Source organism: Schistocerca piceifrons, chromosome 6, assembly GCF_021461385.2.
Source record: "Schistocerca piceifrons isolate TAMUIC-IGC-003096 chromosome 6, iqSchPice1.1, whole genome shotgun sequence".
NCBI classification, from domain to species: Eukaryota; Metazoa; Arthropoda; class Insecta; order Orthoptera; family Acrididae; genus Schistocerca; species Schistocerca piceifrons.
In genome coordinates this window covers 322433466-322451295 of record NC_060143.1, presented here as the reverse complement: position 1 = coordinate 322451295, position 17830 = coordinate 322433466, and the positions used below count along the sequence as shown (strand labels likewise).

At 37.9% G+C, this 17830-nt stretch overlaps 1 protein-coding gene across 1 annotated transcript in view; it reads right to left on the bottom strand.

Annotated features, from left to right (window-relative positions):
• LOC124802551 overlaps positions 1-17830 on the bottom strand; it is a 193775-nt gene that overhangs the window by 93050 nt on the left and 82895 nt on the right. Inside the window, 1 exon segment of the mRNA XM_047263415.1 lies at positions 16065-16988. Coding sequence (XP_047119371.1) covers positions 16065-16988 — 924 coding nt within the window.

The window sequence follows — 17830 nt, the reverse complement described above, 5'->3', positions numbered from 1 at the left end:
GATAGAAAGAGTGTACAATGAGATTGTAGCAATGACACAAGACTGCCGTGGTATATGTCAGATGGTCAGCTAAGCATCTGGAAGATGTCAACAGGGGTCGTGCACTGTGAAATGGCTTCTCTTTGCTGTAGTGTATGTGGTTTTGTGTTAATGAGTACATTGCATTTTCTGGTTACCATTTTGAATGTGAAAGCATGTTTTTTAAGAAAATAAAGTGCTACTCCAAGCCACATAATCCGTCATATCTATTTCTCACTGCGGTATAACACAATATCGAATTCAAAGTCTAGCAACCCACAGACTTGGAACAAGATAATGGAAATTATTTAGATAGTTAAGGGAATGAAAACTTCAATAGTAGGAGAAGGAAGAGAAAAAAATACTAGGAGAAAGGAAAGAAAGGAAACTGACTGTTAGAATTTTGAACTGTGTATAATTTTGTCATTGCTAACACTTGGTTTAAGACTCACGAAAGAAGATTGTATACGAGGATGAAACCTAGAAACACTAGAAAGTTTCAGATTTATTATCTAATGGGAAGACAGATTTCGAAGCAAGATTTTAAACTTATTATTTTATTTATATCAAACAACAAAAAATCCAGGATGGAATGTAACAATACGAGAGAAGGAAAGTTGCTACTCGCCATATAGTGGAGATGCTGAGCTGTGATAGGCACAATAAAATGATTCACAAAATCATAGCTTTCCGTCATTAAAGCCTTTATCAACAGTACACACACACACACACACACACACACACACACACACTCTAGCGCAACTTGCACACACATCTGCAGTCTTAGAGAGCTGAAACTATACTTGTTATTTTATTTATAGCTGTTTTTTTTCAGCAACTTTAGTATATATTTCAGAATAAAATTCAATCAGAATTTACATAGTTTAAGAAGTGCATTACAGAAACTTACTTACAAGGAGAGGTCCCAACAGTGCCATCGACATTTTGAAACTATTTATATGGTGATGTGGGTTAAGACCCCAGGTATCACACACTAGAGCCATTCACCCTGGTCAGCACTCATTTGTGAGTAACTGATAGGGATAGGAGGGGGGGGGGGGGAGGGGAGGGAAAGGGAGGGGGGAATCTGGATTTTATGTGGTACTCAATAGTGTTAAAAAAATTGCATTGCATAGTCCGTTTGTATGGTTTAATGGATAGAATAACAACATCACATGCAGGAGCTTCTGGGTTCTAATCTCGTCAGGTGCAGTAACTTTTTTCTTTCTTTTTTTTTTAAATTTTTATTGAAATGACTTTGGTCATCTTTTTATGCAGTTAACTGATTTAAAGGTAATTTTTTAATTTCATTCCTTTGTCAAATAATTTCAATCATTATTCAACTTCTTCATTTGTTCTCATGTTTTCATGTTTTCATTTTTCATTTTTCTCCACTTGAAATCTTTGTTCGGTGTTTTTAAATACTTTTATGCCCTAATTTTGATTTAATTTCTTTTCTATCATTGTGTTTTTTGTCCACATTATTGCATTCATTATATTTATTTCTCATTTTGTTTCAATTTCGTTTTACTTATAACCCCTCTTTCATTTAAATTTCCATCTGCATTATTCAAACTACTGTGGGATTTCACTACTTGAGATTGGGTACAAAATATTTACAATCCTGCCCCTAAACCACTTGAAACCATTGTCTGAAGAAATTATAAGCCCTTATCAAAGTGGCTTCATCTCTGGACGGTCGACTCTTGATCACATATTTACCTTGAGACAGCTAACAGAAAAATTTTATGAGTTTGGTCAGGAACTACACTTTATCTTCGTTGGTTTTAGACAAGCATATGACAGCATTGACAACATTACAAGAACTCGACATTCCACCTAAATACAACAGGCTAATAGCAGCTTGCTACTCCCAATCAATTTGGCAAGTAAGGTTCGGCAGCCAGCTATCACTATTAAATATTGAAAATGGATTGCGACAAGGAGATCCATTGGCACTGATATTATTCAACTTGACCTTGGCTTTGGAAAAAGTAAGCCATGACACTGGTTGAAACAGAGAAATGGAGATGGTGGGAACAGACACAAGCCTGGCATTTGCTGCTGCTGATGTGATCCTTAGTGACACCCTGGAACAAGAAAGCGCTAGCACTTCGAGATTCCTCCATAACGGGAAACAAATAGGGCTGTTAGTGAATGAGAGTAAAACAAAATATTTCGTCGTCTCACAACATCAAGCTCCTCTCCCCTCCATTATTGTTGATGGGCATTCCTTCGAATGAGTAAGAGAATTCAAATACCTGGGATCTATACTGACCGACAACAGTGAAGTGACAAAAGAGGTGCAGCAATGAATAACAAACGCTAATTGCTTTTTCTTCAGCCTAAACAATTTATTCAAATCCCAGCTGATATCACTAAAAAAAAAAAAAAGAGATTTGGCTGTACATAACAATAGTACAGCCGGTACTTTTATATGGTTGTGAAAGCTGGGCGACAACTGAAGAAGTAATTTGTGCGTTTGAGAGGAAGGTACTTCAAAAGATATATTGACCTGTCTACAATACCGTGGAGGGAAAATGGGAATGAGAACAAAAGAAGACCTCTACGATTGAATATTGGGGCGGAAGAGGCTACAGTGGTTTGGCCACATCTTCCGAGCCAGTGGATCCCTCCCTAGGCATGTTCTCCATGCCCAATCTGCTGGGAGATGCCCAAAGGGACGACCGAAGACACGATGAAAGGATCGGGTTCTGGCAATAGCCGACAATGGTAGAACATGAGGCTGGGGACCAACAGCAATAGTCGGTCACCTGCAATAAATGTCATCTGCACTGAGACTGTGACTCACTGCTGTGTTTTCTTTTTTGCAATGTGAATATTTGCAAATTTTTATAATGTGCAGTTTATTGTATTCCTTTTATTTTGTGGCTTGTATCCTTTTTATTCTGCTGTAGGCCTTCAAGGCCCACAAATACAATAAATGATGATGATGATTATGATGTTGTGCATAATTTTACCCATAGTACAATAGGTATTTACGTTATGTTTTAATTTCTTTGTATGATGATTACTGTGCAAAAAATTGCACTTCTGGTAACAAAAATACATTTTTCACACTATTGCACAAATATAAATTTCAGCTTCTGTTTTTTAACTGACAGATTAGAATTTTCAAATAATTGAATATTATAATAGATAAACATAATTAAATTCATAGTCACAAAAATTCCAACTGGAAAAAGAATGATGTACAGAAAAAAAATGAAACACACAAAAAAGTTCTGCGGTGATTAAAATGATGTGACAAAGGACTAGAAATAAAAAATTACATTTAAACCAATTAACTGAATAAAAATAATGACCAAGGTAATTCTGATAAAGATTTAAAAACAAAGAAAATTTGAGAACCTTATAGATTTGAACCCACAACCTCCTGTATATGATGTTGTTATCCTATCCGTTACACCCTACAACCACACCATACATTGCAACTTTTTCAATGCTACTGTCTATCACATAAAATTCTGAATTTTTTTCCATCAATTACTCGCAAACGAGTGCCCACCAGGGTGAATGGCTGCAGTGTGTGATATCTTCTATCTTAGCCTACATCAGCACATAAATATAATGGAAGGAAACATTCCACGTGGGAAAAATTATATATAAAACCAAAGATGAGGTGACTTACCGAACAAAAGCGCTGGCAGGTCGATAGACACACAAACAAACACAAACATATACACAAAATTCAAGCTTTCGCAACAAACTGTTGCCTCATCAGGAAAGAGGGAAGGAGAGGGGAAGACGAAAGGAAGTGGGTTTTAAGGGAGAGGGTAAGGAGTCATTCCAATCCCGGGAGCGGAAAGACTTACCTTAGGGGGAAAAAAAGGACAGGTATACACTCGCACACACGCACGCACATATCCACGCATGGATATGTGCGTGTGTGCGAGTGTATACCTGTCCTTTTTTCCCCCTAAGGTAAGTCTTTCCGCTCCCGGGATTGGAATGACTCCTTACCCTCTCCCTTAAAACCCACTTCCTTTCGTCTTCCCCTCTCCTTCCCTCTTTCCTGATGAGGCAACAGTTTGTTGCGAAAGCTTGAATTTTGTGTGTATGTTTGTGTTTGTTTGTGTGTCTATCGACCTGCCAGCGCTTTTGTTCGGTAAGTCACCTCATCTTTGGTTTTATCACCACATAAATAGTTTCAAAAAGTTGATCACACTGCTGTGGACCTCTCCTTGTTAGTACTGGTTTAGCGATGTTAATATCTTCTTCATAGAATCATAATGCCATGATATGTCCAAAAATGCACATATTGTATGCGATTACTGGAAACACAAATTGATAGGTAGATAATTTACAATAACTGAATGGTGTCTATAAGTATGTCAAGCTGTTGTGCCTGAAGCAAGGAAGATTTATAAAAGCAATAAGAGCTACAGCTATGGTACATAGTGAAGTTGTATATAACATATTTGGGGAAAACTGGTACACAGTGCAATTATTTAAAAGAAATGACCTGCTTTTCACATTTTATAAGAAACAACAAATTAATTTGTTGAAACTGGTAAAGTGAAATAAAAATATACTTGCAGCTGATGACTGAATTTTATTCTGAAAGACTTTAAATTGTAAGGCATTTCCAGAGGCAGATGTCAACAATGACCATAATTCACTGGTTATGAACTGCAGATGAAAACTGTAGAAATTACAAAAAGGTAGGAAATTAAGAATATGGGACCTGCATAAAGTGAAAGAATTACAGGTGAGAAGGAAAGACCTGGCAGGAATCCTTGGACAAACAAGAAATACTGAATTTAATTGATGAAAGGAGAAAATATAAAATAGAAGCACAATAAGCATAGAAGACAGACAACGAAAAATTGAGATGGGCAGAAAATGTAAAATGGCTAAACAGGAATGGTTAGAAGACAAATGTGAGATTGTAGGAACAAGCATGTCTACAGGAAGAATAAACAAAAAAATTAGACATTTGGAAAAAAAAGCAGCTGTATGAATTTTCAGGTAGAAAACCAGTATTTACTTATTTATTCTTCTCTATTACAACCTATTACATGCGAAATTATGACTCACATTTTTTTGGAGAAACAGCTGTATGAATATTCAGGTAGGAAGCCAGTATTTACTTATTTATTCTTCTCTATTACAGCCTATTACATGCAAAATTACGACTCACATTTTTGTGGAGTATAATAAATGTATAGATTAATTATTTATTCTTGGTACTTACTAAAAGAAAGTGGATGTTACAACTATCTGCTACCACCATAAAACTACAATAAAGCACCTTAACTAATTACCCAATCATTAATACTACTGTTGTTGTTGTGGTCTTCAGTCCTGAGACTGGTTTGATGCAGCTCTCCATGCTACTCTATCCTGTGCAAGCTTCATCATCTCCCAGTAACTACTGCAACCTACATCCTTCTGAATCTTTTACCCTCCATGCTGCCCTCCAATACTAAATTGGTGATCCCTTGATGCCTCAGAACATGCCCTACCAACCGATCCCTTCTTCTAGTCAAGTTGTGCCACAAATTCCTCCTCTCTCCAATTCTATTCAATACCTCCTCATTAGTTATGTGATCTACCCACCTAATCTTCAACATTCTTCTGTAGCACCACATTTTTAAAGCTTCTATTCTCTTCTTGTCCAAACTATTTATCGTCCACGTTTCACTTCCATACATGGCTACACCCCATACAAATATTTTCAGAAATCACTTCCTGACACTTAAATCTATATTCTATGTTAACAAATTTCTCTTCTCCTGAAACGATTTTTTGCCATTACCAGTCTACATTTTATATCCTCTCTACTTCGAACATCATCAGTTATTTTGCTCCCCAAATAGAAAAACTCCTTTACTACTTTAAGTGTCTCATTTCCTAATCTAATTCCCTCACCATCACCCGATTTCATTCCACTACATTCCAGTCTCCTCGTTTTGCTTTTGCTGATGTTCATCTTATATCCTCCTTTCAAGACACACTCCATTCCGTTCAACTGCTCTTCCAAGTCCTTTCCTGTCTCCGAGGTTCGCCGATGACCTTGTAATTCTGTCAAAGTTTTTATTTCTTCTCCATGGATTTTAATTCCTATTCCGAATTTTTCTTTTGTGTCCTTTACTGCTTGCTCAATATACAGATTGAATAACATCGGGGATAGGCTACAACCCTGTCTCACTCCCTTCCCAACCACTGCTTCCCTTTCATGTCCCTCTACTCTTATTACTGCCATCTTGTTTCTGTACAAACTGTAAATAGCCTATTGCTCCCTGTATTTTACCCCTGCCACCTTCAGAATGTCAGAGAGTATTCCAGTCAGCACCGTCAAAAGCTTTCTCTAAGTCTACAAATGCTAGAAAATGTAGGTTTGCGTTTCCTTCATCTATTTTCTAAGGTAAGTCGTAGGGTCAGTATTGCCTCATGTGTTCCAACATTTTTACGGAATCCAAACTGATCTTCCCCCAGGTCAGCTTCTACTAGTTTTTCCATTCGTCTGTAAAGAATTCGTGTTAGTATTTTGCAGCTGTGACTTATTAAACTGATAGTTCGGTAATTTTCACATCTGTCAACACCAGCTTTCTTTGGGATTGGAATTATTACATTCTTCTTGAAGTCTGAGGGTACTTCACCTGTCTCATACATCTTGCTCACCAGATGGTAGAGTTTTGTCAGGACTAGCTCTCCCAAGGCTGTCAGTAGTTCTAATGGAATGTTGTCTACTCCTGGGACCTTGTTTCGACTAAGGGCTTTCAGTGCTCTGTCAAACTCTTCACGTAGTATCATACCTTCCATTTCATCTTCATCTACATCCTCTTCCATTTCCGTAATATTGTCCTACTAGTACTGAAGTAGTACTGTTTTTTTTTTTTTTTATTTTTATTTTTTATTTATTGTTTCTGCACCTAGATCCATCTTCGTATTACTCAGGCCAACAGCTATTGTCTGCTGGATTCTTTGGGCACAGTGTAGCACATCAGCAACATTTACATTGTAACTAGTGATTCCATGATTCTCTGTAACATCTTAGAATCCACACTTCCACAAGCATTGCTCCAATGCAATGTAAGTTCTTGAAAAACCACTTCATTCAGTGGTTGCAGACCTCAGCTGACTTCTCTCCATCTTCAGAGTATGCTGTCTAGCTGAGATGGCAGCATGTTGATGGTTGGTTGAATGCCTTGGGAATCATCTTTGGCCTTCCTGGATACTGCAGCTGTAGTATCATCCAAGATTACCAGACTGACTTGTTTCTCAGTGCTGCTTTGGGATCCAGCACCCTTAAAGCTCGACGGCCATTGACTGCTGAGACTTCATAGAATGCAGTCCCACAATGTGTGCTCTGGAGTTGCCACACTGCCAGCTGCCATAGACAGAACTATCATTTATCTGTCTTCAGTACTATACAAGGCAGGTAAAAGCTGGAATAATATGTAGAATATGCTGTTCCAATGCTGCCGCACAATGGGTGCTCAGCTCCCTTGCAAGCTGCCACAGCTGGTACAGGCTACTTCACTGGCAGCCCTATCACACACATCCTGATTTTGCACTAACCATAAGGCCAATCCTGCCAGCATGTGCTTGGCAGCTGCATAGGTTTCAGCTCAGTTGCTTGACAGTCCACATGTCACCATTTTGCTCACCCCTACTCACTTACTGATGGCATGAGAGCTGGAGCAGCCTAATATAAAGGGTCTGTATAGAGAAACCAACTTGATAACAATATTATAGAAGAAGAGGAGGAGGTAAGTGAAGACAAAATGAGAGGTACGATACTGTAAAAGAATCTGACAGAAAACTGAAAGATCTAAGTGGATATGCCTTCACAATTATTGTGATCCTCGGGAGAGTCAGCCATGACAAAATTATTCCACCTAGTGTGCAAGAAATGAGACAGACGAAATATCCTCAGACTTCAAGAACGTCATAATCCCAGTTACGAAGGAGGAAAATGCTACGGAAGTTACGTGGGTAGAATGTGTAACTAACGAGTTGGTACTGCATCAAATTTGAGAGAAAAGAAATTTATGGCACAACTTCACTAAAAAGATGGATTGGATGATAGGGTACCTCCTGAGACATCAAGGAATCATCAGTTTGGTAAAGGAGGGAATTGTGGTGGTGAAAACCGTGGAGGAGGACCAAGGCATGACTACAGTAAGCAGGTGTCATCATAGTTATTTGGAGATGAAGAGTGTTGAACAGGATAGGCTGGCATGGAGAGCTGCATCAAACCAGTCTTTGGTCAGTCCAACAATATCCCACATGGTACATGGTTTGTGTGTGTGTGTGTGTGTGTGTGTGTGTGTGTGTGGCAAAATGGGACTATACCAGTATTCCATTCAGAAATAATGAACTGACAGCTGTAGAAAATATTTTTACAATACAAATACATCAAACTGGGTATTGTTCTTAAATGTGGAAGTCTAATATTTCCAATGTACTATTCCAACTGAAAAATGGGCACAGTTGTCTATGTACACTGTTAAATTAGTGTAGACTGGAGCTAAAGAATGTACTGGAAGAAAAATTCCATACATGCAATTCCTAAACTGTCAATGGTGTGGGTCAGAGGCCACATGACTTGGGTTGTATTGGGAAAAAAATTCTTATTTATTTTATTATTAGTGTTGTATGACAGATGCCAAATGAGATAAATTGTAAAGCAGCCATGGAAGTTGACCACCTTTTCAGTGGTACGCTTTATCACAGGATGTTCATCCATAAGTCTGGTCAATTAATGGTACACATACAACGGCACATACAAGGCTGCTCAATATTGTCTGCAAGTTGTAGCACAATCTATGGTCAGTACTCATAATGAATAAAGACTGGTTCTATTGCAAGGCAGAGAAAGGAAGTGGCTCAGACCTGTAGTGACTATATGCTGGTTTTGTTGTAAGGTGGAGCAAGGAACTGGTTCAGACGTGTAGTGACTGTCACTATGTTGTCAACCCTTGTCTGACACCATGTGAATTGTGAATATTCTCTTTAATGATGAACGAAGAATGTGATAAGAAAATTTTGCACTATCAGAGCTATGAAATGGGGTACAATGTATGGACACACGGTTTACTAATCATTTACTTATATGGCACAGTTGGAACAATGAGAACAAAGGCTTACTTGACGCAGTTTCACAGGGAAAACAAGCTATTGTTGCATGTGTTGGGAATGATCATGGACTTGTACCATATGCATTATTAATGTTTCTGGCTGGGATGAAGTCTTTTAAATACCACAATGATATGAGAGGCCAGACAAACGTGTGGTTCCTGAAGAGGGGCAGCAGCCTTTTCAGTAGTTGCAGGGGCAACAGTCTGGATTATTGACTGATCTGGCCTTGTAACACTAACCAAAATGGCCTTGCTGTGCTGGTACTGCGAACGGCTGAAAGCAAGGGGAAACTACAGCCGTAATTTTCCCCAAGGGCATGCAGCTTTACTGTATGGTTAAATGATGATGGCGTCCTCTTGGGTAAAATATTCCAGAGGTAAAATAGTCCCCCATTCGGATCTCCGGGCGGGGACTACTCAGGAGGACGTCGTTATCAGGAGAAAGAAAACTGGCATTCTACGGATCGGAGCGTGGAATGCCAGATTCCTTAATTGGGCAGGTAGGGTAGAAAATTTAAAAAGGGAAATGGATAGGTTAAAGTTAGATATAGTGGGAATTAGTGAAGTTCGGTGGCAGCAGGAACAAGACTTTTGGTCAGGTGAATACAGGGTTATAAATACAAAATCAAATAGGGGTAATGCAGGAGTAGGTTTAATAATGAATAAAAAGATAGGAGTACGGGTAAGCTACTATAAACAGCATAGTGAACGTATTATAGTGGCCAAGATAGATACGAAGCCCATGCCTACTACAGTAGTACAAGTTTATATGCCAATTAGCTCTGCAGATGACGAAGAAATTGAAGAAATATATGATGAGATAAAAGAAATTATTCAGGTAGTGAAGGGAGACGAAAATTTAATAGTCATGGGTGACTGGAATTCGACAGTAGGAAAAGGGAGAGAAGGAAACGTAGTAGGTGAATATGGATTGGGGCTAAGAAATGAAAGAGGAAGCCGTCTGGTAGAATTTTGCACAGAGCATAACTTAATCATAGATAACACTTGGTTCAAAAATCATAAAAGAAGGTAGTATACATGGAAGAATCCTGGAGATACTAGAAGGTATCAGATAGATTATATAATGGTAAGGCAGAGCTTTAGGAACCAGGTTTTAAGTTGTAAGACATTTGCAGGGGGAGATGTGGACTCTGACCACAATCTATTGGTTATGAACTGTAGATTAAAACTGAAGAAACTGCAAAAAGGTGGGAAATTAAGGAGATGGGACCTGGATAAACTGACTAAACCAGAGGTTGTACAGAGTTTCAGGAACAGCGTAAGGGAACAATTGACAGGAATGGGGGAAAGAAATACAGTAGAAGACGAATGGGTAGCTCTGAGGGATGAAGTAGTGAAGGCAGCAGAGGATCAAGTAGGTAAAAAGACTAGGGCTAGTAGAAATCCTTGGGTAGCAGAAGAAATATTGAATTTAATTGATGAAAGGAGAAAATATAAAAATGCAGTAAATGAAGCAGGCAAAAAGGAATACAAACATCTCAAAAAATGAGATCGACAGGAAGTGCAAAATGGCTAAGCAGGGAGGATGTAAGGATGTAGAGGCTTATCTCACTAGGGGTAAGATAGATATTGCCGACAGGAAAATTAAAGAGATCTTTGGAGATAAGAGAACCACTTGCATGAACATAAAGAGCTCAGATGGAAACCCAGTTCTAAGCAAAGAAGGGAAAGCAGAAAGGTGGAAGAAGTATATAGAGGGTCTATACAAGGGCGATGTACTTGAGAACAATATTATGGAAATGGAAGAGGATGTAGATGAAGATGAAATGGGAGATACGATACTGCGTGAAGAGTTTGACAAAGCACTGAAAGACCTGAGTCGAAACAAGGCCCCCAGAGAAGACAATATTCCATTTGGAACTACTGACAGCCTTGGGAGAGCCAGTCCTGACAAAACTCGACCATCTGGTGAGCAAGATGTATGACACAGGCGAAATACCCTCAGACTTCAAGAAGAATATAATAATTCCAATCCCAAAGAAAGCAGGTGTTGACAGATGTGAAAATTACCGAACAATCAGTTTAATAAGCCACAGCTGCAAAATACTAACACGAATTCTTTACAGACGAATGGAAAAACTGATAGAAGCCGACCTGGGGGAAGATCAGTTTGGATTTCGTAGAAATGTTGGAACACGTGAGGTAATAATGACCTTACGACTTATCTTAGAAGGAAAATTAAGGAAAGGCAAACCTATGTTTCTAGCATTTGTAGACTTAGAGGAAGCTTTTGACAATGTTGATTGGAATACCCTCTTTCAAATTCTAAAGGTGGCAGGGGTAAAATACAGGGAGCGAAAGGCTATTTACAATTTGTACAGAAACCAGATGGCAGTTATAAGAGTCGAGGGGTATGAAAGGGAAGCAGTGGTTGGGAAGGGAGTGAGACAGGGTTGTAGCCTATCCCCGATGCTATTCAATCTGTATATTGAGCAAGCAATAAAGGAAACAAAAGAAAAGTTCGGAATAGGTATTAAAATCCATGGAGAAGAAATAAAAACTTTGAGGTTCGCCGATGACATTGTAATTCTGTCAGAGACAGCAAAGGACTTGGAAGAGCAGTTGAACGGAATGGACAGTGTCTTGAAAGGAGGATATAAGATGAACATTAACAAAAGCAAAACGAGGATAATGGAATGTAGTCGAATTAAGTCGGGTGATGCTGAGGGAATTAGACTAGGAAATGAGACACTTAAAGTAGTAAAGGAGTTTTGCTATTTGGGGAACAAAATAACTGATATTGGTTGAAGTAGAGAGGATATAAAATGTAGACAGGCAATGGCAAGGAAAGTGTTTCTGAAGAAGAGAAATTTGTTAACATCGAGTATAGATTTAAGTGTCAGGAAGTCGTTTCTGAAAGTATTTGTATGGAGTGTAGCCATGTATGGAAGTGAAACATGGACAATAAATAGTTTGGACAAGAAGAGAATAGAAGCTTTTGAAATGTGGTGTTACAGAAGAATGTTGAAGATTAGGCAAGTAGATCACGTAACTAATGAGGAGGTATTGAATAGAATTGGGGAGAAGAGAAGTTTGTGGCACAACTTGACTAGAAGAAGGGATCAGTTGGTAGGACATGTCCTGAGGCATCAAGGGATCACAAATTTAGCATTGGAGGGCAGTGTGGAGGGTAAAAATCGTAGAGGGAGACCAAGAGATGAATACACTAAGCAGATGCAGAAGGATGTAGGTTGCAGTAGGTACTGGGAGATGAAGGAGTTTGCACAGGATAGATTAGCATGGAGAGCTGCATCAAACCGGTTTCAAGACTGAAGACGACCACCACAACAACAACAACAACAACGACAACAACAACAACAACGATATGAACTTCAAAAACTCTGTGAAACTGCTCTGAAACAAATTGATACAAAATTTACTAACAAACTTCATGTTCGTGACTAACAATGCTTCTTATAAAGTTCAAGCAAATCACTGAAACTCTCCTAAGAACGAATGAATGATTTACAGGTTATCACACAATGTAATTCCTTTTCAGGAAGGTATGTACACAGAAAAATTTTTCTCTTATTAAAAACAAGGAATAACGATTTGAAACTTTAACACTATCTTCACTGAACCGAGGTATTCAGTACTTATATTGTACAAAATCTGGAAAGCAATGAAGTAATCTAACTGATAAGGGCAACTCTTCAATTTCCAGTGATACAGTCTATCTCGTATGTGCTATGGTGATAGAACAGTTATTAAAGACTACTGTTCATTCACATTTTAAGACACAATGAAAATTCAGAAAAACAGTTGCTTTCAATAGGGGAAAAAAGTGAGTTTCACATGGAACTACATTAATTCAGTGTAAAGAGGCATATCCTTTAGTGGAACAAAATATTCCTATGATGGCAGAAAAGAGCATAATTACTTTACAATCCAACAACTGTAATGGCAATGTAACAAAGGTAAACTGTTTCTGCCCCTCTCATTTTCTTTATTCATTTCACCTCCTCCACCAGACAACTTGTTACCCCAGTCACATCACTGTCATTGGGAGAAAAATTTGTGTGTTCTGGAGAACAACAAAAGTTATAAATAAGTATTAGGTTCCAGTTCTTGTTCATGTAGATATTTACTGTTCAATGCCTCAGTTATATGATGCATTATTCATTTCCATAAGCACATATGCTGAGTGTTTATCTTTAATTATTCTACTACCATAAAACCTTGATAATCCGTTTGGAATTAGAAAAAGGTAGGATTATCAGAGGAACACCTTTATTGACCCATAACAACACAATACAGTTAAACTTTAATTCTTAGCTGGAAATGATGTCTGAAATATTGTTCCCGTTAAACTAGTAACAAAATTAAAACTTCAACACACTAAAAAAATCTTACATGAAAGTGTAATATACAGTAGTGTCTGTATTGTAAAATATCTCTGTATTGTATGATAAACTACTGTTGCTGTGACTGAAAGTTTAACAACTGTAATACCTCATCACCACACTGCACTGACACACAACTGATGTCAACTTATATGTTTAAAACATGAGAAGTCACACGAACCACGACGCCTACCAGCACTGCAAGCCAACTGACAGTGCCATCCTGTGCCTTCATGGGGCTCACAGTCACTGCCATGTGACCACTGCTCCAGAAGAAGCTGCTTCCTCAGCTCCTTGCCTCTACCGAGGATCTGGACTTTGTCCTTGTGAGCACTGGCTACGTATTGTTCCTGTAGGTTATTCTGCTGTATTCTCCAGTCGTCACTGGAGGACATTTTCAGCTTATTTCATGTGTGTACTTTTGTCTTTGAACTTTAATGACTTACTTCATGTTCAATAAACAAACAGCATTACTTCAAGTGTGCCAATGGATCACTACCTTTGTCCACTACTCACCAGGACACTTCATTTTATTTTTAAGCAAGACAAAAAAGCCTGTACTTCTGCTTAGCAGATGACAACCGTGATTTTGCTGCCATGTTCTGCCATTTCCTAATCCACAAAATGTCACTACTGCCAGGGCTCTCTGGTATTGGCAGTAGTGACAATATGTAAGAGAAAAATGAATCGAAGTTTGTGTTGGGAAGAGCTCTCAGCTTGGGTAGTTCGTGCAGCAATGTTGGCCAACTGCCTAGCAAGCAAGAAGACCCGGGTTCAAGTCCCGGCTGCAGCACAAATTTTAATTCATTTCGTCTGCTTCGATCATTATCATAGAGTGAACTGTGTTTTACAGTATCTCTGTTAGTAGAACCCATGCTAATTTTTACAGTGGAGATTTTTGTTCTCTGAAAGCATAAAACGTGTCCCATACTCCTACAACAGACTGGAGTCAGCAATATAGGCATACAATTATGCACTTCTAATGACGACCTTTCTTGAAAATTCTAACGATCTATGCTTTTTTCAATCACTAGATATGCTTCATTGATCCAGTGACCTACAATACACTACTACTAGAAGCAAAGAAAGTTCTTTCACATAATCTCTATAGAACCCCACTCTTATCTCACCTGGTCCAGCTGTCTTTCTACTACTGCGTAGATCTAATTGACTTATTCTCCGATGACTTATCTCAATCCCTACCATTTTGGCATTCAGCGATGATTAAAAGGAGGAACCATATTACGATATTCCATGATTAAACAATTTTGGAAGATTGACTTCAATTTTTTGGCCTGTCATCACCTGTTTCAGTGCCACTACGGTCAATGAGCAACTGAAGACCTGATTTTGATCTAGTGATTGACTCTAGGCCTTCATAAGACCAAATATTATTAAAATTTTTAGTCCAATTGTTAGATGAAAATTTACTTTGAAATTTATTGAATGCTTCTCAGATTGCTTTCCTCGTGTTTGTTTTGGCTTCACTCAGCTTCTGTTTGTCTTCCAGGCTTTCATTTTTCTTAAATTGAAAATGAAGCTCACTTTGCTTTCATAGCAAGTTTCGAACATGCCTACTGAACTGCAATGTGTCTCATCCATCCCTCACAATACTGCTTGGCACATACTTGTTCCAGGGATATTGCGCAATAATGTACTTTGGGATTTTACACATTTGTGCTCCACATCCTCATTCTTAGAGCTCATTATTTGATGTTGACCACTTACATACTCTGTAATTTGTGTCCTCTCACTCTTGCTAACCAAATATATTATTTAGCTATTTCTTGATGGTGGTTCGTAAGCCAAAAACTAGTTCAAAATAAATATTAGTAGAATAAGATACTGAAACTATCACAGATTAGTGATCACTGACTCCTTCCTCAAAATTAAATGAATGTAACACTAATCACGTGCACATATCCTGTAAACTGACTCGTTCCACACCATTTCGAAAAAGTAACTGACTGACTGACTAACGGATTTGAAAAGTCCTGGTTTGCTAATTACTAGAAGCCTAAGACATTGCTCTCATTTATTGTTTCTTTAAGTATCTGCTCAAAGTAATTTTCAGACAAGACATTCAGAACAATGTTATACAAATCCCTTTCTCTGCCAGCAGATATCTGACAACATCAATAGCTAACAGTTAAGAATAATTACTTTTTCACTCTTCAAAATTCTTCTCATCATGATGCAGAAGTGGTGTCTGAAAGACATCCCCCACCAAAACTTTAAGAACAATTTGAAATCTATAGAATTAGTAGAAAAATACCACTAGACATCTGCTAAGAGTGTGTAAATGCATCTACAAAACAGCGAAAGCAGCATATACAAGAAAGTAAGTAATAGGGAATTTCTTCTTCCACTCCCCCCAAACTTTGGCCATTATTAGTGATACTGAGAGATATAAAGTTTGACCTTTAAAGGCATTTGACAAATGTGAATTTTTAAATCTGAGGATGAAGTTTTGGACAGATAAACAAAAAATACTTCTTTCAATTAATAATTACTATATCAAGGAGAAGTAGTAGTACTGTGTATGATTGCAGAATAGAAATATAATACTCACAGTGCTTTTGAACTGACCCTGGAATGAATCCACAATAACACTTTGGTTGAGACTAAGGTGCTTATCCCAATGTTTATCAGCTTCTATTTCATCACTGAGGGCTACCGAAGTTGATGTTGATGGAACTTCTGCATCTTCACTGTGACCAGCAGAACTGCCCACTTCTGCTACAGTTGTATCCAAGTCTCTCATCTTCCGTTCACACTCCATTCGAAAATTCTTCTCTGTATCTTCCAGCTTCATTCGTTTGATATTATTAAAACACCTACTTGATTCTAGATTATAACCCACTACATACTCTGAAGTTGATTCAACAGTCTCTTGCAGAAGGTTTGTTTCCTTTATTCTTTTCACACTTACAGTTTTACAATCAAAATTATGGAACTCTGTAAGATTAGGGTTTTCCAGAGGGTCTCTTCTCCTCGCACTTTCATGTTTTGGATACTTTTCTGAATCGAAACGGAGTTCATTGTTAGCTTCCTCTTCAGTGACAAGTACATTAACATTTGATGTCTTTGCGTCTTTTAATATATCCTGTAATCCTCGAAAACCCTGTGCCACATTATTTAACTGGCTTGCAACAACATTCTTTTCCAACACTTTTTCTGCAACTGGGATTTTTCCATTCCTCTTCAATGAATTATGGGAAATTATGTTATAACTGGAATTGCTGTCACTGCAGTTAGGATTTGAAACAAAAGAGGAATCTTCCTTGTCACCTTCTGATCTTTCATAATTATGTTCAACGCTATCTTCCGTCACTTCCATCACCAGATCTCCAGTATATGGTTCTGTATCTTGAAATGGAACAACCCCTTCTGGAATTTGCTGCATTCTGAAAAGGTTCCTGCCTTCACCCGAACTGTCAGAACTACCTGAAGATGATGAGTGATTTGACTTCATACTGTCTGTAGTTAAAGTGCCCTGTAAGCAAACACATAGTTGGTCTTTTTTAGAACACACAAAGCACATAGAATTACATCACTTAAGAAAATTTATGTCACTCATCTTCCACATTGCCCTAAAGAAAATAAAAATGATTTAAAAAGATGCAGTAAAAGATAGCAACATACACATTACTCAAGTGATATTAATTTTATAGTTATGTTGCTTCTGATAAAAACTGGATACAACAACACTCTATTGAAAACTGAGCTCCTCCACTTGATTACACAGATGAATTAAGTTATCACAATTTCTATGCATCTAAGGAGCCACCTACTGCCAATCAAATTGGTATGTCAATGATCAAAGGGGCATCATAGTACAAACACTTCAATTTGACACAGAGTGGAAAACTTTTAAATGTGTCCATGTGCAATGCTGGAATTTCACCTGCTGAAAGTATGTACTGGCCAGCCATTCTGTTTCTTTGTAATTTTATGGAGTTTTTCAAGTTGATTTTCTAAAAACAAGTATATGAATTAAGTGAAATGTGAATAGTGATTTACATTTCAAAAATCTTAACTCGAGAGTGAATGATAAGTATCTCTACTCTTTAGTTTCATGTACAAAGAGACACGTGAATGGACACAAAATTTAATTCCAACTGAATACATTATGAACACCATACTAAGGCTGCAGGTGATGTAAAAAGGACCTACAATTACAGAGAAAGGAATTTTTAACCTCTGTTAACATGTATCAAGTTGGATGTGGTTATAAAAAACACAAGAAAGCCAGGAATTCATCACCATCAAAAGATTAACACATCAAATGTTTAAAAGATATATTTTATCAATGTATAGAATGTGTCAGGCTGGGCA